Source organism: Polistes dominula, unplaced genomic scaffold (genome assembly GCF_049000335.1).
Source record: "Polistes dominula isolate Pdom_NZ unplaced genomic scaffold, Pdom_raw_medaka contig_24, whole genome shotgun sequence".
Lineage (NCBI taxonomy): Eukaryota > Metazoa > Arthropoda > Insecta > Hymenoptera > Vespidae > Polistes > Polistes dominula.
This window is the reverse complement of record NW_028301150.1, coordinates 5,468,344-5,489,993: the sequence shown is the minus strand read 5'-3', so window position 1 is coordinate 5,489,993 and position 21,650 is coordinate 5,468,344. Positions and strand designations below refer to the sequence as shown.

At 34.0% G+C, this 21,650-nt stretch overlaps 2 protein-coding genes and 1 long non-coding RNA gene across 3 annotated transcripts in view; 2 read left to right on the top strand and 1 right to left on the bottom strand.

Moving 5' to 3' along the window:
- The window catches only part of LOC107065519 (chymotrypsin inhibitor), a 132,037-nt gene extending 124,706 nt beyond the window's left edge, over nt 1-7,331 (bottom strand). Inside the window, exon 1 of the mRNA XM_089177726.1 lies at nt 7,296-7,331. Coding sequence (XP_089033852.1) covers nt 7,296-7,321 — 26 coding nt within the window. The 5' untranslated portion in view covers nt 7,322-7,331. The remainder of the gene's footprint in view (nt 1-7,295) is intronic.
- The window catches only part of heca (hdc homolog, cell cycle regulator), a 165,029-nt gene that overhangs the window by 79,529 nt on the left and 63,850 nt on the right, over nt 1-21,650 (top strand). The window lies entirely within an intron of this gene.
- The window catches only part of LOC149030820 (uncharacterized), a 28,565-nt gene continuing 19,977 nt past the window's right edge, over nt 13,063-21,650 (top strand). Inside the window, exon 1 of the long non-coding RNA XR_016178350.1 lies at nt 13,063-13,670. This is a non-coding gene — a long non-coding RNA (uncharacterized LOC149030820). The remainder of the gene's footprint in view (nt 13,671-21,650) is intronic.

Here is a 21,650-nt window from a genome sequence, read left to right as displayed (position 1 = left end):
GCAACAGCAGGAAGATGAGTAGGAGGAGGGGTGGAGAGGAGGAGGAGGAAAAGGTGGATTGTTCGTTTGCCATATCTAAAAAGAGATATATATATATATATATACGCGAGTTCGCTTTGATTAATTTGCTATTTAATAATTGCTTTGAAGTGTGGCCGATGAGAAAGCGAATTAATTTTACGATTCTCGTAATATTTCTTTTTTTACAAGTGACCTAATTAAAAATGCGTTCCCTCTTTTGTCGTTCGAAAGCTTTGAAAAAGATAGAAGGAGAAAGAAAAAGAGGGAAAGAGAGGAGATCAAATATTTGTAATAACAATAATGAGAGATTATAATATGAAGTTATAAATGAACTTTAGATTTATTTTATGCATTAGTACAGTGGTGTGTACGTAATAATAATGTGAAGGAGAACGCGTATAATATGTCTCTTTAATCGAGTTTACGTACGTTAGTCAATGGCGAATAAATACGAGAGACGAGGATAAAAGATAAAAGATAAAGAGTGATAGAAAAATAAAAAAAAAATTGGCATTCGTTTGAAAAAAAAAAAAAAGAAATCTTTCGATGTGTGTATACTACGCCAGTGCAATTGCAAGAGAGAGACAAACGGCAACGACCGACTCCAAGGTAGCAAGCCCAGTGTGTGGGGCTTATGTAAGTTGTTTGGAGGTCTGTACATACACTCTAGAAACCCAAGTAGGTGCACAACATGTGTGAGAAAGTAGTATGTATGTGTGTGTATGAAAAAGAGAGAGAGAGAGAGAGAGAGACATAGTTTATTTATGAAAGAGAGCGAAAAAGATTGAACGAGTTTACGTTAACCATGCACATCCACATTCTTCTTGGTTATCGTTTATTCTCCTTACCCCCCCCCCCCTCATCGTCCCTCACCCTTGTACCCATCGATTCTTTAAGAATAAAGTCGATAAACGTAGTTTATGCAAAATTCCGATTTATCGTTTTGCCGTCATGTAGGTTAGTTATTTATAAACGACAAAGTACCTTGATATTCTTAGTGTTGAGAGAGTATCTCTCTCTCTCTCTCTCTCTCTCTCTCTCTCTCTCTCTCTCTCTCTCTCTCTCTCTCTCTCTCTCGGTATTTTGCCGTATGATTCTATACTTTATCTTTAATGATATAGCGATTTTCGTATCTGACGTATATCTCATGAAAAATTATTTTTCTCTTTCTCTCTCTCTCTCTCTCTCTCTCTCTCTCTGTCTGTATAATTAGCTGTGAATTATAATTACATTTAACAGCATAACGATTTAACTGTATACGTGATTTAATTATATAATAAGAAACTAAAAAGAAAAAAAAAATTCCGGTCAGCATCGTTAACAAGAATAATTAAGTGTGTTAGGAATGTTGGGTTTTGCGTATATTTTTGTTGAGATAATAGACGAAGAGAAAACAATATGCTCTAATAGGGTAATACACATATACATATACACTAATATCTAACGAAGAACGATTTTCGTAGCGTTAATAGCTTTCACGCTAGAAACACACGTCGTGGTTTAATTTACAGGAAATCCTTGAGTGGCCATCGATTTCCATTTAACCAGGGTGATCCTCATTCTCGTAAATGCTAGCCGAACCTAACCCACCGGCGGTCTAATTACTTCGCGTGTACTGCGAGATGCGATTTACGTGAACCGCAATATTCTCTCTCTCTCTCTCTCTATCTTGTTTCTCACATAAACTCACACACACACACACACACGTGTACACGTGAACATATATAGGTACGGGCTCACGTACGTACACATGTAGGATGCAACGTTACATACACGTTCAAATACGTATCTCTCTCTCTCTCTCTCTCTCTCTCTCTCTCTCACTCTCTCACTCTCTCTTTAGAGTTTCGTACACTTATCTGCATTCTGTTGAGGTTGTTGCATCTTTCAGTCAAACAGTTAATTGAAACTTTATCGTCTTTCTCACGACGTGTGAAGGACTAAATTCCGCATATTCTTCGTTTATTTCTCACCTATCTTCATTTTTCCTCTTTTAAAGTTTAACGATAATTTGCAAACAAAGTTTCACGTTTTATCATGCAATTAGTAAGGGATACTTCTTCAACAACTTACGTATTTTTAGTTGGATATTGTCCCTATGTAATTTTATACTACAATAACTCCATCGAAGAAGGGGATATCAAAAGTATTAAATGTTCGCTTTTTTTTAGAAGTTTGAAATTTTTTGAATTATGCTTTCTCTCTCTTTTTCTCTTTTTCAAAAATTTACACTCTAATTTTTTGTTTCTTTTATTTTTTTTTCTATTTTGTAATATGTACTGCTACGTTTATTATTTTTCTTTTCTTTTCAAGGTGGTGGGATAAATGGAACCAATCGAACGAGAAATGTTTGACAATTTTATAGTTAATTTCATAAAGTTTTTCCTCTTTCTCAGTTTTTCCTTACATTCTTTCTCTCTCTCTCTCTCTCTCTCTCTCTCTCTCTCTCTCTCTCTCTCTTAATTTCTTCCCTCCTAAAGGTCTTTATTACCTTCCAACGTAAACGACTTCTCGATGTCCTTTCGACGACTTTTATTCGACGAACTTTCGATTTAAAAATAAAAGAGGAGAAGGAGGACGACCTCGTCGATTCTCCTTAAGGATCCGCGGAGACCCTTTGAGTCGGGTGCATTTAAATGTAAATACACTTTTTTATTTATATTTATATGCAAATATATTTTTCAACGTAGTAAAAAGATCGTAATGACGTACTTCACGCACCTGTGTGGCCCGTTTATTTATTTATATGTATGTATATATCTATGTATGTACAAGGTGTGTTTGAGTTTATTCACGAGTATCAATCGAAGATTTTGTGAAAGCCAGGCATTTGTACATTGGTAATATTATCGGTATGTGTGTATTGTGTTAGTATTTGCACGTTAGATAAAAAATGAAATTGAACTCTTTTTGCGTGTGTTTGGTTCTTTCATTAACAGAAAATTCGAACGTTCATTTTATTCAAGCCCAGAAACCGTTACCCTGGATTTTAACTGGGATTCTTTTCTTTCGTGGTAGCGTGTGCAACGGACATGGACTTTGCGTGTTCGATGTTAATTGTTAGGGTTCTTAATTAACCGAATGAACATTTTATGTGTTCTTCTTTTTATTTAATTTTTCTTTAAAAGAATACCGAAGATAATTTTTTTTAATTTATTCGCAAAAGAAAATATCATTTGATCATAGAAACTGAGGCCATTTGTTCTAATAACTTGTAATAATTGTTCAATATTTCTTGCATTATCTTCACAATCCAATCCTAACGACAAATTCATTTGCATTATTAAGACTAAATCGTCTTTGTGAAATCACAATGTTTCTTTTAAGAACAACTCTAATACTGTAGAAGGAAGGGTTGGAAGTTGAAAAATTTTCTCATTGTTTCGATCTGATACAATCCTCCCCCTTTTACGAATAGATTATAATCAGATATTTAAAAGTTTATATCCCGTTCTTCGTTACTTTTAATTATTCATTAACGATATGCCCTTATACATTCTTAACCCTTTGATAAATCATTAGATAGCATTTAACGATTACTATCACCGAGAACGGAATGATTTTTCTATTAATGTTTAACTATTCGGATAAAATTAAAAAGAAAAAAAAAGAAATATAATTTCGAGCTAAAAGGAAGCTCGAAAAAATTGATAAACATATGTAATAATATACGTGTCCTTAGTACAAATTGCTTTCGTTGGACGCATATATGTGCCCATAGCATTCAAATGGTTTATCTTTCTACTTTATTCAACTTCATTATCTTCGATGATTCCAGCCAAAGTATTTATCTGACTTATTCGGTGAAAAATAAAGAAAGAAAGAAAGAAAGAAAGAGAGAAAGAGAAAGAAAAAAAACAATCCGTTCACTGAGCTGTTTGTTCTTGACACATTTCATCCCGTTTGCCGACAAGAAAAGATTCGACAAGAGAGAATGAGAGAAAGAGAGTGTCTTTCTTTCTCACAGTTTTCTGTTTCTCACCCTCAAATTTATTTCTCTCTTTCTCCCACTCAATCTCTCATTTTGTTTCTCACGAGAACGACAAGACAAAGAAAGAGAGAGAGAGATAAATAGGTAGAGTTGGGGAGAAGAAGAAGAGAGTATCTGTAATCGGAAAGTTGTCAGGCGCACATCGTGGTACCCTAATGGAATTTGAATGTCGTTAGTCGGACTAACGGGCCGTGAGGCCAGGATACGACCTTATCCCGTTCCATGTCATTCTCTCTTTCTCTTTCTCATTCTCTCTTCTCTATTTCTCTTATCTCTCTTCGTCTCGTTAAAGGGCTCGTCGTCGTTTCGCCCTTCGGAATAAACTTTCATCTAGGTGGCAAGTTTATTGGGGCGCGAAAATGGCATCTCTCTCTCTCTCTCTCTCTTTTTTTTTCTCTGCCTCTCTCCTTTTCCTATCAACTTTGAGAATTCGAAGTGTCGATCGATGATCTATTACTTTAAGGACAAAGACACACATACACCCCCTTTTAATCATATATTTTATCCTTAACGTTTATTTTTTCTTTTTTTTTCTCAATTTAAAATTTGTCAAATTAATTTTCATAAGATTTTCTTTGTATACAAAAAATCGAATATCTTCGATAAAATAATACGAAATACAAGGCTTACTATATAATAATTAAGCTTTTTTTTCTTTTTCTTTTTTTTTTTTTTAAAGGATTAACTTGTTATTTGAAGAAGAATTTAAAAAAAAAAGAAAAGAGACATCCGTGATTGTTGTAAAACCTTTTCTATAAAAGACAAGAAATTTCTTCTTCGTTCGAGTCAACCAACCAACCAACCACCGTCAATTTGACATTTCAGAAACCGCGACGGTCGGTCACGTTTAAAGTTTATGTTCTCGGGGAACCTTAATTCTCTTTCTCTCTTTCTCTTTTCTCGATTTATCGGTTTATCCAGTTCTCTCTTCTTTCTCTTCCTTTCTCTTCCTTTCTCTTTTCCTCTTTTATTTCTTCATTGTTCGTTTTCGAGAAAGGTGACTACTGCTGACTGTCTGACTGGCTGGTTGGTTAACGTTCTTGAAATTCGAGCGACGATGTGTGGTTCAGAAGCCCCCTCCTACTTTACTGGTTGGTTCCTTCGGATTGTCTCGTGCATGTTCGACGTCCTATTTCTCTTCAATCGATTATGCAGTCGAATTTATATTTATGAACCATCGCACGTTGCCTTATCTCACGGGAATCTTCATTCTAATAGTAGATACCACCCAACATTGGTATGAGTTTTGGATCGTTCCGGTAATAAGATCCGTTCCTTGATCTTACATCCTTCGTATATGCATGCTTCTTCGTTTATTAATCCTTCCACCAACAGGGAAATTGAACTTTTCTATTACAACGCGAAATTTCTATTATAGGATCTCTTACAATTAGAGATATTGATACTTTAATAATAAAAATTATTTCGATATCTTTACATGCAGTCGATTAAACAGAACTTTTGTCTGTTCTTAATATTTTTTTATTCGTTAATTTTTTGGGTCATATGTAGCCCATATGGCTCAAACAGAAAATCATCGAATATGAACTCGTTGTGAAAATTTGAAAATGAAAAAGAAAAGAAGTTTACAAAATCGTCTTTTGGAAAATGCAAAATTGAACTGACTAATGAACTTGACTAATTGAAACTACTTCATACGAATGAACGAACGAACGAATAGGGTCCTGTTTTTTAACACGAAGTTTTGTTGTTCGCTTATGTTCGCAAGTGTGTTAACGCGATTTTTCTTCCCGTTATTTCTCCGAGTGAGAACGAACGGCGGGCGGGCGGACGGACAGCATGTTGTTTCATCGACGTTCTTTCAGAAAGAGAGAGGAGGAGGAGAAGCGAAAGAGGGCTAACTGTCTGGTTGGTTGGTTGGTTAGTTGGTTGGCTGACTGGCTGACTGACTGACTGACTGGTTGTTCGTTCGATCGTGGGCTTCTTCTTCCCACGAAGAAAGAAATGAGAGAACAACGTTTCGTGATGCGAAAAACTCGTCTGGTGTCTTCGCGCCACCATCACCACCATCCAGTTTGCTTGTTTCCCTTTTTCTTAAGCTTCCCTTTAACACCCTCCCAATACTATCGTTAATAGTTCTCACACGAAGAGTTACTTAAGTTTTCTCAACAATCATCATCAAATGGCTAGATCGAAGAAATATCCTACACACTTTTGTTTTTCTTTTTTTTATTCCTTTTTTTTTATCGTCAATGGTGTAAAAAGGAAAAAAGAGAATGCAAAAACTTCGCATCTACTTAGTAGAATCATCGTGTGTTCCTATATAATGCGTCGTATGTTGCAAAATGTATACGCGTAACGTCATTGGCTCGTTATGGCGTAGATTACGCGACGATCTACAGCTCGAGGGGCTTTTCATTGTCGATTGGGAACGTCGGATTAAAAACTCTGATGAAACGATATGTACGATATATACGATATATACTATATACACTATATACATATACGTTACAACGGACCACATATGTTTATCGGTGAACGTGTTTTAACCATTTGCGTTCGATCTCTTAAGCTTTTATTGTATTTTGCAACATTGTAATATTGGATAATAGTCACGCACGGTTCTATTAATATATTCATCATAATTTATTCATTTACATAAGCTTTTATTACGAATTATTATAATATATATGTGTTACACCGTGAAAAACCGAAATTGTGAAATGTCAAGATTCACATGATCTCTTGTTGTCAACACGTACAATCAAATATTTGGGTTTATTATTATATTTCTGACATACCTCACCAAGTGACTATGTTAATCTTGACGTTATTCAATTTCGGGTTTTCACCTAGTAACATATATATTAATTTATATTATAAATAAAAGTATATATACTTATATATATCTACATATCTATACTATACAATATGGTATATAAATATTGATATCAAAAATTCCTATTAAAAAAAAAAAAGAGAATCAGAAACCCAGTTTCACCCAATCATTAAAGATAAGAAATCGATATTTATTCGAGAGATCTACTACTTTCGCGATATATAACATTAATCGATCCTCGTCTTGTTAAACTAATCGGACAATTACCGAGGATAGAGTAGGAGGAGGCGAGGAAAATATTATCGAAAAATTCTTTCAACATCGGTTAATCGGTAAAGCGTTGCAGCGGTGCAACATTATTGCATCGGGGCTGGCTACTCCCCGGGACTTTAGTCGCTATGCCAAGTTCTTGACTTTGCGATACGTACAGAGAGACTTGGTGGGAGGTAGACACTACATACACATAGATACATACATACGTACATGTATATGCACTTCTGTACGCGCATGTTGCTGCTACTTTTTCTCCCTCTCTTTTATCCCTTCTTCTACTTCTTCTTCTTCTTCCTTTTTCAACCCACACGATCTGCACTCGTCGAAGGCTCCCGTCCCCTCCCTCTCACTCTACCTTCCCCTCTCTCTCTCATTTTGTTGCAAATCGCACATGAACATTCACGCACTTGCACACGCACGTATGTATGTATGTATGTATGTATGTATGTATGTATGTATGTATGTATGTATGTATGTATGTATGTATGTATGTATGTTGTATGTATTGTATGTATGTATGTATGTATGTATGTATGTTGTATGTATTGTATGTATGTATGTATGTTGTATGTATTGTATGTATTGTATGTATGTATGTATTGTATGTATGTTTTGTATGTATGTTTGTATGTACGTACCTCCGTACGTACGTATGTAGTTTCTCTCTCTTTCTCTCTTTCTCTCTTTCTGTCTCCTTCTCTCTTACACTCGGTGTCTCTTCTCCTTCTTTGCACCAGCGGGCCGATCCTTCGACTCGATTGTGCACACTGCACCATCATTGCATCGCCGAGTTGGAGGCCAATGGCCTTTATAGTTCTCGAGCGCCGCCGTTGCCGACGCCAATGACGTCGCACGCATGCACGCATATATGTATGAATATATAAATATATATATATATATATATATATATATATATATACAGAAACAACGCTGAGATTCGTTATCGGGGCGAAGAAACAATGTTTTATTAATTTTTTTTTCTTCCTTTACAATTCTGTTATATTTATATATTATATTATTTGCTTATCTTAATTCATGAGATCATATGTATATAAAATTTGACGTTTGAAAAAAAAAACATAAAAAAGAAACCTGGAATCGTAAGGTTTAAGGTCGTTTCGATGCTAATTATATGTCGTGACCATAAAAATGATTTAAAGAAAAAAAAAAAGATGAGACGATTGACCTAGTTTTTTTGTTTTATTTTTTATTTTAATTTTTTTTTTTTTAAATTGATCAATCTATCGAAACTTTTTATATATTATCCATCCATCAACAGTAACATACATATATATGCATATATGATCGTACTTTTACTTTTGTTCTTGTTCTTTTTGTTGTGTTGTATCTTTTATTAATGCAATTTTTACGTCGATCAAGCCGAAAAGTATTACTCTCGACTTCTTTGTGCAGAAATCTTAGCCCTCCTTTTTACTCTCTCTCTCTCTCTCTCTCTCTCTCTCTCTTTTCTCTTTTTCTTACTGAAACTTCTATCGAGAGAAAACCGGTCCTACCGTTTTCTTCGACGGGATTCTCGGAGTGAGAGGAAGATGGAAAAGAGTGCGAGAGAGCTACTCTTCTCTCTGTCCCTCCCCCGTTCTACTCTCCTTTGGCGACTAAACGTCATCTTCCATCTCGAGATCGGTCCGAAGAAGATTTTCGAGAAATTTGAGGATGGAAATAATAAAACAAAAAAAAAAGATAAGACTTCGATGAGAGATCAACTAGAGAACGTGGAAAATGATGAAGAAACTTTTCTTTACTTCGAGATGTGTCCTTTTTCTAAAGCTACTCTTTTCTTTTCTTTTTTATTCTTTTTTTCTTTACATTTGAGAAAAAAGGGAGCTTACTCGAAACGCTACTATATAAAATTAAGAAAGAAAGGGGGAAAAAATAAGAAATATTCTTACTGTAAGAGTAATTTCTTAAAAATAATCGACAGTTAAAGTATAATAATTATTGAGCTCGCGTTTTTTTTGTTGTTGTTGTTGAAATATATTTGAGGGAAATTATAATATTATTATACAGAATGTGTATAATAGGTAATTAGAAAAATAAATATTTATTTTATTAGGTCATTTTAAAAAGTTTCTTCTTCTTTTTTGTCTTAAAATTAATAATTTTATATACACAATATTTTGTATTTTATACTATTTTACCAAGTTATATATACAGTATATATATGTAGATGTTTCATATATTTATCTTTTTTTCCATCTTTCTCTTTCTTTCTCTCTATTTCTCTCTCAGTCGTTTCACGATCATGCGAGTCGACGACTATCGGTGTCTAGAAATAAAGTCAACTCAGAAATAACCGGGCGGTATCTTCCCGTTCACTACACTACCACCTCCTCCTTCTCCTCCCTCCCTTCCCTCTTTAGGTTCTCTTCAGCATATACGCACGCTGTATCATCTGCTATCTGTTTCCTCTCCTCCCTTCTTTCCTTTCTCTTTTTCTCTATTTCTTTCTTCGGTCTCGTATCTATTTATTTCCCGTTGTGTACCCCTCGACACCCACTACCCACCTTTTCGTTCAATCCCGTGAAGCCCAATATCAATGAAGCTCGCTGTTCTCTTCATAGGCTTGGTTTTTTTTCACAATCCCCTTTTATTTAACAACAAAAAGGAGTTCATTAACATACGTCAACAGTGAAATCAATGAGCAGAGAGAGGGAAAGGGGTGCTGTCAATGAAACTTCTTTACGAAATACGAATTTTTCTATCTTCGTCTTTGAAGAAGTCTCTTTCTGTTTTGTTGTCTTCTTATCATCTTTACTTCAAGTCATGCAAACACTTGCTGCAGCAATCTCAAATGACGTATGTCCATCCTTCGTTTTCAGATAATGTTTTTCTTTCATCCTTTTCTCTTTGTCCGGATATATAGTGAAACCATTCATAAATCAAAACTATTAACTATTATTGTATTATTTTATTTTTTTTTTTTATTTTTCTAATTTTTAATACCGATAAATTTCATTTTTCTTAGTTAACTACAACATTCATTTGTGTAATAGTAATAAACGAGGATCATTATTTTTTTTTTCTTATTACTGCTTAAGAAATTACGATAAGATCAATGATATATGTGTAAAATTTATTAATTTTTTATTATAAAATTATTCAAATTTATTTTTTCTACTTTTCATATTATTAAGTATTATTTGATTTAAATATGAGAACTTTTTATAGTAAAACGTATATCATTATTTTTTTTTTTTTGACTGCTGAAAATATTACGATATGACCAATGATTATATTATATATGTGTCAAATTGATTAATTTATGTTATTAAATTGTCAAAATTTGTTTATTCTACTTTTCATATTATCAAATATTATTTGATTTGAATATGAGAGCTTTGTTATTCGCTTTTAAAGATATCAAAATCGTCAGAAATATCTTATGACGTATCGATTAATTAATCAAATTAATATACACATATCACAATATTAATAAATGAAAGCTTGTATATCATCATTTCTCTTTTTCTCTTTCTATCTTTTTCTTTTAAATGACCTAATTATATATTCGATTCGTACAAAGTCAGATCGGTAAGTAAGTGTGCAGATGCGTGAACCATGTACGACGCGTGTACCGTTGTATGCCACCGATACTACCACTGTGATTCGCGTCATCCGGTAGAACGGGCTTTCTCTCTCTCTCTCTCTCTCTCTCTCTCTTTTGCTTACTTCGTCGTATATGTAACAAGCAACGATGTTTAAGAGATAAAAATATAAAAGGAGAAAGAAAGACAAAAGAGAGAGAGAGAGAGAGAGAAAATAAAAAAAGCAATCTAAGGACAACTTAGATTCGATTAAAAGATGAAAAACCGGTTGTGTGTTTCTTCTTTCTTATTTTATTTTTTGTTTTTTTTTTCCCCCTCTATATATATATATATATATACATCAATCTTTCTCAATTTCTTCGTAGAAAATTATAATGTTTGTAACAAAGTAGATCAGAAGAGTTGCCATTTAAACATAGTGAAGAGAGAAGAGACCCACCTTGTGTCACTGGTTGGATCGTTAAGAGTACTGATAGACGCGTCGAGTGAGCTTTTCCTTCATTCGATATTTTTTTTTTCATGTATTTATACAGATACACCACATTTACCGCATACACGTATATACAACGTCGTATGTACCTTCTGATGATATTTTCTGCATGAACGAGAATCATGAGAGAAGAGAAGAGAATTCCTCCTTCGAGTTGTTCTAATTAAATGTCGATGTCGCGTGTGTTGGGTAGAGAAACGTTATAATTTTTTTTTCTCTTTCTCTCTTGGGTGCGCGTGTTTTTTACATTCGCTTATCTTCGCAAAGAGAAACTTTAAAGATTCGAGTTTTACTTTGCTTTTTAGTTGCATGAAATTTTTCTCTTTCTCTCTCTCTCTCTTTTTCTTTTTTATTTTAATTTTCATTTTTATAAGTAGAAGTTCTTCGTTCTAATTAAACATTTAAAGTTCTGACTAAACGATCCCTGCTTTCTTTCGGTCTATTCGAAAGATCCTCGTTTTTGTTTTTTTTTTTTGTTTTAAATGAAAAATTATGCGTCAGACTGCTGCTGCCGCCTGGGAACATCGGGGTTCACCTCGAAAATGAGTCGTGTCAGTATATATATATATATAATATTCCAAGGTCAACGTGCTGTTTTAATTACATCCTTTTCTTTTCGTACACGTAGAGAAAAAAGGACGTAATGAAAGAGACAAAGAGAGAGCGAGAGAGAAAGAAAGTACATAAGCAAGCTAGTAGTAGTAAGAAAGAAGAAAAATAAAAAAGAAAAATAATAAAAAATATGGCCGAGTCGTCGTAAAGCATTCTAGCAATAAAGCTGCCTGCAACAACAGGCATCGCGCATATTTTAAGAAATTAATTTGTCGAAGGACAAATTACCCCTATCTCGGTAACATTTTGGTACGAAGCAGCATTCAGTTCGGGAAGGGAAGCACAGCAGCACCAGCACCAGCTTAACCTTACGTTCGTTCAATATTTTTTCATTTTTTTTTTCTTTCTTTCCATTTCTCATTTTTCTTATGAATCACGAAAGAGAAAGAATGAGAAGAAGAGGGGGAAAAAGGAGGAAGGTTTGAATTTGAAGGAGAAGAGAAAACGAAGCTTGGTTGGGGAAACCTTCTTTTGGTTAATTTACGCGACCGTAAATCACAAACGTTTACTATACGTTTTTACAGGTGAAAAGAAGAGAGAAGAAAAAAATAATCAAAAAGAAAAAAATAGATTTTTTAAGCTTTATTATTATACACTGTCAATAGTATAATATGCGTGTGTTAGTTTGCACGTCGTTGCTGAGATTTGATCATTTATTAATATTTTATTTATTTTCTTTTCTTTCTTTTTTAGTTCCTTTTTTTTTTTGCTTTCTCGAAGATAAAATCGAATTTAGTATTCTTAATTCATTGATGAAATCGTTCGATGATACGAAAAAAAAAAAGAAACAACTTTGAAATTTAGCATACATATATATTATCCGTGAATATAAATTTTGTGTAAATATCGAACTATATACTTGATTTTTGACACATATCGTCGTCTTTCCGTCCCATAAAATTCTTATATAAAAAGTTTCCTAGAAAAAGGGGGAAATACAGTATAGAATCAAAGGGTTCTTCTTCTTTCCCCTGTTTAGTATAGAGTAACAAAGATAGAAAGTTACTAACAGCATAAAAATATTTATTTTCTACCCTAGCGAAATTCACAAAAAAAAAAATATAACACGTTCGTATTTCGTGGCTTGTTTTACTCTAGCACTGACAGGATAGATATCATATCAAATTTATTTCATATATTAATGTATAACAAATTAAATCAATATATAAAACAAAAAATAAATGAATAATTAAAATCAAATTAAAGTATTGACAAAAATATCATGTATATTATCTCCAAAAAAATTGATAATTTCCTAAAGTATATAAATATATTTAGTAATGAAGTATATATATTATATAAAAAAAAAAATGATTCTAAAATTAGGATTAAAAAAAGAAATAAAGATGGGGTGTGGAGGCGGTAAAAAGAAACAAGAAATATATTTTTCGAGGTCGTTCCGTTTGATTGTGTATACGTAATATACAATACGAGAGGAGTTCATACACATACGCATACATATCAGCAGTACCACCACACAGTCGGTGACTTTATGTGGCACAAGGATGCAACTCGTCTGGGTCATTACTGTATCGCCCCTCTTTGTCCTCCTCTTTTCTTCCTCTTCTCTCCTTTCCATCCTCTGTTTCGCTTATACTTACTCTCTCATGCACGTGTACCTCTTCTCATCATCCATCGACATACGTGCGTACAACACTTTGTACATACACAGAACCCCTCTTTGGCCTCCCTTCATGGGAAGAACTATAGGTGGAGGAGTAAGAGGAGGTGATGGGTGGAGGGGGAGGGGGGGGGAACGCGTAACGATCATCGGGAACAGTAAGGGCGTTCTGGTTATGGAAAACGATGAAGAAAGAAGGGGGATTCTACACACAACCACGAGAATATCATCCTCCTCCTATCGAAAATCTACGACAGATTCACACCCGGAGTAAATCACGTATTATAATACACCGAGTAAATATTCGTTTTTATATTCATCGTATTTTTGAAATATATGTGGTATACTACTAGTAGGATAAAGAGAGGAGGGTGGAGATCGTTGGTCCTAACAATCTCTTTTTGAAATTATAATATATTATTTTTTTTTTCTTTTTCTTGCCCTTAATCTTTCGTAAAATTTTCTCGAGCTCGCTATTGACTAGTAATTTGTGTTTTTTATTGTAAATTATTTATAATTATTTTCATTGTATTTTTTTATTCTTTTTTTTTTCTCTCTCTCTCTCTCTCTCTTAAATTTGTAAAAAGATCATCGATTAAAATTATTGATACCCAAACGAATATCATTTCAAACCACACGTCATAGGAATCCGTTACGAGTCAGAGAAATTCAACAGAAGATATCAGCAGGAATATTAAAAGAAAACGTGGTTTGTATGACGAGAGTAAAAGGGAAGAAAAAAATGAAACGATAGGAAACGAAGTGAAGTGATGTGAAGTGAAGTGTAGTTGTAGTAGTAGTAGTAGTAGAAGTGAAGAGAAGAACGAGAAGCCAAAGTCCGGTGTGCGAAGGATGTACACAATGGGATTCATTGTACCTCGACGAGAGAGAGAGAGACCACCGTACAAGGGAAAGAGAAAGAAAGAGAAGAGAATCCTCGCGATAACTTTAAAGACGTTGAAAATACTTGCGATGGTTCTACGAAAAAAAGCAATGAGAATGAGAGAATGAAATGGAAGAATTGTTGTTAGAGAAGGTAAAGGAAGTGGTGGTGAAGGGGAAAAATTGCAGAGAAAAAAATCTCAAAGAGGTTTGGTTCGCTCAATATCATCAATGATTCTTCAATTCTTCTCTCTTTTACAAAATTTCTTTTTTTTTTAAACGTAAAAATATTTTCAATACGTTTGAAAGAATAAAGAAGAAGAGTACGTGAGTGAAGAGAATGATATAGGACTTCTTTGAAGTATGTACTTTTGATTGTAATTTTAAAATCTTTTTAAAGTACTTTACTTTTTTCATTTATTATTATTATTAACTTTATGATGGCGTTTCTATCATTTTTCTGCCTTTTAAACGTTTTTGGTCGCGTAATAAATTATTTAAAAAAATAAGAGGGTGAGTAGAGGAAGGGGGTTAAATGGGTGTGTTTCGCACACGCCACCTATTTGCGAGAAAAAGATCCTCTCCACCCACTTACCCACCCTCGTACGGGACGAACTTAACCTCACTGAGGGAACCTGGAGAAATTATAGAGTCGTTGACGACGATTTTTACTACACGATGACGACGAAAACGGACACAACCATAACAACGAGGAACGAAAGAGAACTCGCTCGTAAAACGTTCATCCTTTGACGACAATTGACGTAATTCGTTCGCGGGTACGTTGAATTTTTAATATCTCTTATTCGGACCACCCGACGACGTTCCTTCAAACGACGATTATGTAATCAAAGTTCTCTCTTTCTTTCTTTCTCTTTTATTTTTTTTTTATTTGTTTAACCACTCGACGTTCTGATTTTAAAATGAAGGATGATAGATGATAATAATATCAATTTTTTTTCGTGCATTGTGAACTTTTATTTCTTACGTTAAAGGTTAGCCTCTTATATTATAATATCGAGTTTGTGTTTGTTACTTTTTGATTTATTTTCATTATGTGTTATTATAATACGTTACATAGGGCCGAATATTTTCTGTCACTAGGCTACACAATTCGCATAATCGATGATAGTTTTTTTTTTATTCATGACAATTTGTACATTAACCAATCAAATGACCGATCTTTTTTATTTGAAAATATTTTTATTTTATTTTATTTTTTTTTCATAATTCGATAGAAGGTAATATACAAAAATTTGTTAGTAGTTTCAAATAATAAATAATAAGAGTAGACAAAGTAATAATATTAATAATTAAATAATATATAATATAATAGATATAATTAAATAATTAATAATTAGTAAAAATATTAATAAAATTAATAAAATGCAGAATTTTAATTTCAAATTTTGAAACCAGTCGTGTATAATCGGTCATTACTATTATTTCATACAACAAAATTCGTCAGATATGATAAAACTCGTTTGTTATTACTTTTGAACCAAAACAGACAAAAATAATAATAATTGCGTGCAGACTTTACGAATCGTAAATTGTCCACCCCTGATATTATAGACAATTGTAAGGGAAAACGTTTGCTGAGTAGTAATGTTGATAATATTGGAAATTATTGTGAACTGGGTAGAGAAAAATGATAAATGATGAGATGAAATTAACGAGGAATGTTTTTCGCGGGAGACGACAATTGACTTGGTAACTTGCACTCTTCCCTTTTTCCCCTTTCTTTCCTCCCCCATTTCACTCGTTGTCTTTCCTTCTGCTTTCTGTTATAAAAATTTCACGAAAGAATACAATTTTACCGACCAATTAGCGTTTCCTTTCATTTCCATACTTTTTTTCCTATTCCTTTTATTACCTTCTTTTCTGTCTCTTGGTCCTCTCTCGTATTTTTCTTTTACCTCCTTTTTTTCCACGATAAAAGCGTACGAACATTTTTTACGATTTTTTCAATCGGGAAGCGACCTCTCTCCTTTCTCTCTCTTTCTTTCTCTTTCTTTCTCTTTACCTGATAATTAGCATCTTTTACCTTCTCTCATCACCCCTCTCTTCATCCCCATTTCATTTTTCTTTCCTTCGTTTTCCCGTTATTTTCGATCCTCTCGACTTATTTCCGAGAGTACGACAAAGAGGAAAAGAGGTTTCGTGAGAGCCTCTCGAATTAAGTAAGACTTAAAGAATAAAAAAACAAAAGAAAAAAAAAAAGAAAGAAAGAAATGGACGAGTAAAAAGAAAGAGAGAGAGAGAGATTACCATCCAAACAACGCAAATTCCATGAAAGCATCATTAGTTCTCTCTCTCTCTCTCTCTCTCTCTCTCCAATTTGCTCTCGGAAAATCACTTGACGTGCTTTGTATGTTCGTGAAAATTGCATCGTTTTACTCTTTCTCTACAAATTTGCAATAATTTAGAAAACTTGCGCGAACCAACAACAACAATAACCACAGAGACCCTAAAAAATGAAAAAAAAAAACAAAAGAAAAATGTTGAATTTTTTTACTTATCCCGGCCAGCAATCATTGATGTTTAATACATAAAAAATCTTCTTGCGCTATTTCTTAAACTATTATAAAAACTATTAGCCCGATCGAATTCAATTCAAGCGTAAATAATTAAAATTACTTTAAATTGAGTGAAAAGCATGGAGTCAAACTAAAGAAAAGGGAAACGTTGAACGAAAATAAGACATTGCAACAATGTAGATAGAAGACATGGTTGTATGGTGATGGTGCACGCTTTTGGTGTAAAAATGAGAAGGAAGAGACTAGACGGACAATAAAGATTCTCGAAAAGGGGTTTGGCTGAGTCGTTAGAGGGGAAGGGAAGGAGGGTAGGAAGGAGAGGCAAGAGGTTAAAGGGGGGAAAAGAAGAAAGCGTACTCGTTTACGTGGAAACAACCGAGCCGAGGTCTTTCGAATCACTATGGAGAGAGTGCTCTTTTATTCTTTCATTCTTTCTTTCCTTCTTTCTTTCTCTTGTAATCTACAGGGTCCTCCTTTCTTTCTCTCACTCTCTCTCTCTCTCTCTCTCTCTCTCTCTCTCTCTCTTTCTCTCTCTCGTAAAAGGAGACGAAACGAAGAGAAGCAATAAATCTTGTAATAATCGTAGCTCTGCCCCTGTTGGCAAGCTCTGTCTCTTCCTTCCCCTCCCCCTCTCCCTTTCCCTCCACAATCCCTCGTTATTTCTTTTAACGCGAGTGCATTTAACAGTGGTAACAGAAGGAGTAACGGAGATGTCAGAAATCAGCAGGCTGCCCCATCGTCAGTAGCAGCCATGCTTCTTCGTAACGAAAAGAGTCGCAAAATTGTCGATGACGATAGACGAGAATTGAACTGAAAGAAAGAAAAAAAGAAAGAAAGAAAGAAAGAAAGAAAGAAAGAAAAAAGAAAAAAGATAAATGAAAAGGAGAGCAATGAGATATCTCATCATCACACATGACTATAATAATACTAAGAGTTGCTTCGTTGTGTTGTCTCGTCGTTGGCCAATAAATCGTGTTGTCAACTTTAACTTGCTTTTTTCAACTTCTCAATTAATATTAACAACTTCTCATCCTCTTCGTCGTTTGCTTTCATTTTCATAGTTTCGATTGAGAAAATAGTTATTTGTAATATGCCATTGGAAAGTAGTAGTGTTAATCAGATTTCTATCGTAGAAATTTCGAAGGAAATCGATTGGAATTTTTGTTGCCATTCGTAAACGATGTCATCGAGAAGGAAAATAGTGACGATGTCAGTCCCATTCTGAAAAAAGGAAAAAGGGAGTGTAAGAAGGGAAGAAGACTTGACGGTCATTCGTTAGACCGCCGGCTGTCTGTCTGCCACCACCGTTATTGCCACCAATGTGTGGTGCTCTGTTGCTACTGTGTATACTGCACGTCATCTTCGTATGTGTCTAGTCCACGTATTTGCACAGCTAGATCAACATATGAGAAAAAGAGAAAGACAGAGATGACAAAGTCCATTGCTATTGCTGTTTATTCCGTTACTGCTGATGTTGCTATTGCTGTTGCTGTTTCTTGTTGTTTGCATTTTATAGTCCGACTGGGAACAGAAGAAGAAGAAGAAGGAGTCTCTCTTGAAGCTAGGACAACTGACAATAAGTGGAGAATGAACAAGAAATATAGACAGAGAAACCTCACGCGGAAAAAACTCATCTCTCTAACTATTTACTTTTATTTTGTATTATTTTATTTTATTTTATTTTATTTTATTTTATTTTATTTCTAAATTACGAAGGTGGTGGTGGTTGGTGGTGGTGGATCGATGAGTCTTACGTTTTCTTTTCCATTGATTTGAAAAAAATAAGTGACTACTACCACCAGCTTAACACGTGGAAATTTATGATTGGACGTGAGCTCTCCTCACCTTCCAGAGAGAAAGAGGAATAGTAGTATAATCCACCCGCCCCCCCTTCTTCGTTGCTCGTTATTGCTCGGCGAATTTAGCATCGTGCCATGGTAGCACGGCTATTTCTGTTCAGTTGGCACTTCGCTCGAATCTTCTCTCTCTGTCTCTCTTTCTCTTTATATATTTTTTCTTTTTTATTTCCTCAAACGAGATCCAAGAGGAAAGAGATAGAGAGTCTTTTTCTTTCTCATCGTTTTTCCTTCCCCCAAACTTACGTTCTTTCGTCTTTTTCTTGCTAAGGGAGGAGAACTAAGAAAAGCCAACTCAGGAAAAATGAAATTAATGTTTGGAACGTGCGTGTGTGAGTGTATGTTGAGTGTATGTGTATATGTGTAATGTCTGATGAGAGAAATTTTCTCTGTTAAAAGTCAAATTCTTCTTTTCGATTTTTAAATAATTAAAATGTGGATGGGAAAATTATACATTTGAATAATCATAATTAAATATTATTTGACATTGTCGGATTATTGTTAGATAAAGTTAGAATTGTTAAAGTTGCAATTCTTTTTTTTTTGTAATTTTATTTAAATTGGAATGAAACAATTCTAGTTATTTATTATTATGAATTTCTAGACTTTACTGTTTGTTTAATCGATGAGATGTAAAATTCGATTATACTGAAGGCTGATATATTTTTTATTTTTTGGATTTATTTATTTTTAATTTAAATTTTTTTTAAATTTTCTTTAATTCATTATTGTTCGCAGGTATATTGATGTTACTACCGCGTTTAGATTATTGCCGTTAGTTTTGATGAAAATGTCGATTTGTTAGCTTTATTACTCTCTCTTATCTCTCGATTGGCGTTACGACTAAATGTTTATTGTTCGGTTATTTCGCAAGGCGCCTAGGGTTATCATGTCAAATGTCAAGACAGTATAACCGAGAAAAAAGCACGCTTCGTAGGAAGGAAGAAAGGATAGATGACCTTAGTGAAAATATATTTTCCAAAGAATTGCACATGAATTTTTTTCATGAAAATTCTTTTCTCCTTGGATTGGTCAAAAAATATTTCATTTGAAAAATCTTACAAGAAGTTTCTTTCAAAATCTTCAGAATATTTTTTTTTGAGTGTCTTAATCAATAAATTTGTCAAAAATTTGTATTCAGACAGAAACAATTTCGTGTTAATGTGAAAAGAACCATTTTATCTATTTTAAATAAATAAATGATATAAAAAAGGAAAACTTTTCTAATTATCTAATTAATCAAGTAAATAATTTAAAAATAAAATTATGAAAAAGAAAAAATTACATTAATTAATGAATCTTAGTGTTGTACAAAAGGATCAATGATATCAAACTACGATTTCTACTCGAAATTATGTATGTATATTATAAAAATTGTATAAGTATGTCAGATGTAAAGAAAAGAAAGAAAAATTAAATTTCTTTCCTATGAAAAATAAATAAAATCGATATTATAATGCGAGACTACCTATCGTTGATATCGAAAACAATTCTTTTTTTTTTATTTTTGTTCTCGATGTGAGAAAAACACGAGTACATCTGTCTGGAATATTACTCGCCGATAAGACTACTAACATTTTATTTTATTTTATTTTTTTTTTGCCAGAATTGATAGCAACGGGCTCGTTTAGATAGGGAAAAGCATAAAAATTGCACAAAAATATTGGTGTCCCAGTATTGGCGAGAGAGCAGCAGAGCGTATCTTTTAAATAAAAGGAAAAAAAAAGAGAAGACACAGAGAATCAGAGACAACAAACACATATATACGTACACACGTACAAAGTGAGTGAGGTGGGGGAGAGTAAGAGAGAATATATATTTTATATATAATATATATAGTAGAACTAGAGAAAGAGAAAGAGAGAGAGAGGAGGCTAAGGGGTGGGGGTAGTGGGGTGGGGGTTAGCAGAATGTACGGCAGACGTAATAAAGTAATTTATGTCGAAAGAGATAGGAAGACATTAACGCAAAACACGACTAATAATGTTCCCGTAACGTTATCTTGCTCGTACGCGGTACTCACGGTCCTTGTTCGTTTTCTCTACACAATTTTCCGTAATTTAGTCTCCGAGCAAGGCGAATCACCTGTTTTCTTTCCTTTCTTTCCTCCCCTTCCTTCCCTTCTACACCACCTTTACCTCATCGTCCTCCTCTTTATTCTACTATTCAAAGGTTTATTAATGTGTCGCTTTTACGGTTATTAGAAAAACTCTTTCTCTCTCTCTCTCTCTCTCTCTCTCCCTCTCCCTCTCCCTCTCCCTCTCTCTGACACACACAGACACGCAAATACATGTATACACATATATATACACAGTCACAGTCGCAAGATAAGGTAATATTCGTGCGCGTTACGCCTTGAGCAAAATTCGAACCGTTTCAGGTACTTACTACTACTACTTTCGTTTCTTCTTGATGTCTCTTGATATCAGAAAAGAGAAAAAGAATGAGAGAAAGAAAGAGAGAGAGAACTAATTAAGCGTCCATCTTTTTTATTACCAAGCATTTTACTAATCTCACTTTTCTTTCTTTTGTCGTTTATCGTTGTAAATGTTTTCGATTTACTCGACTATAAACGATATTTTTTTTTTTTTTTTTTTTTTTGGGTTCGACAACTTTGGTCACTAAATTTGTAGAACTTTTACGAAATAATAATTTTTTTGTTGGTGGATTGGTGGGAGAGAGAATTAGAAAGTAATTATTTTATCGATTCTTTTTATTGACTCTTGGAAGAATCGAATTATTGTTAGTAGTAGTAGGTGGAATAGGAGGAAGAGGAGGTGGTGGTGAAGGAGGTGGAGAAGGTGGTTCAGTTTCACGCTTGAGAAAGTACGCGTTTTCCCCTTTAATTTCTGACGAAGCACTTCGGACGTTTCCCTCGATGCTGATGCTTTCAAGGTACGCAGGATTTAGCGGCATCATCCGTCCAATTAACGTAGCCTAGGAACGACCATCCCACAAAATACCCTCTTCTTCAATCCCTCCTCCTCCTCCTTCTCCT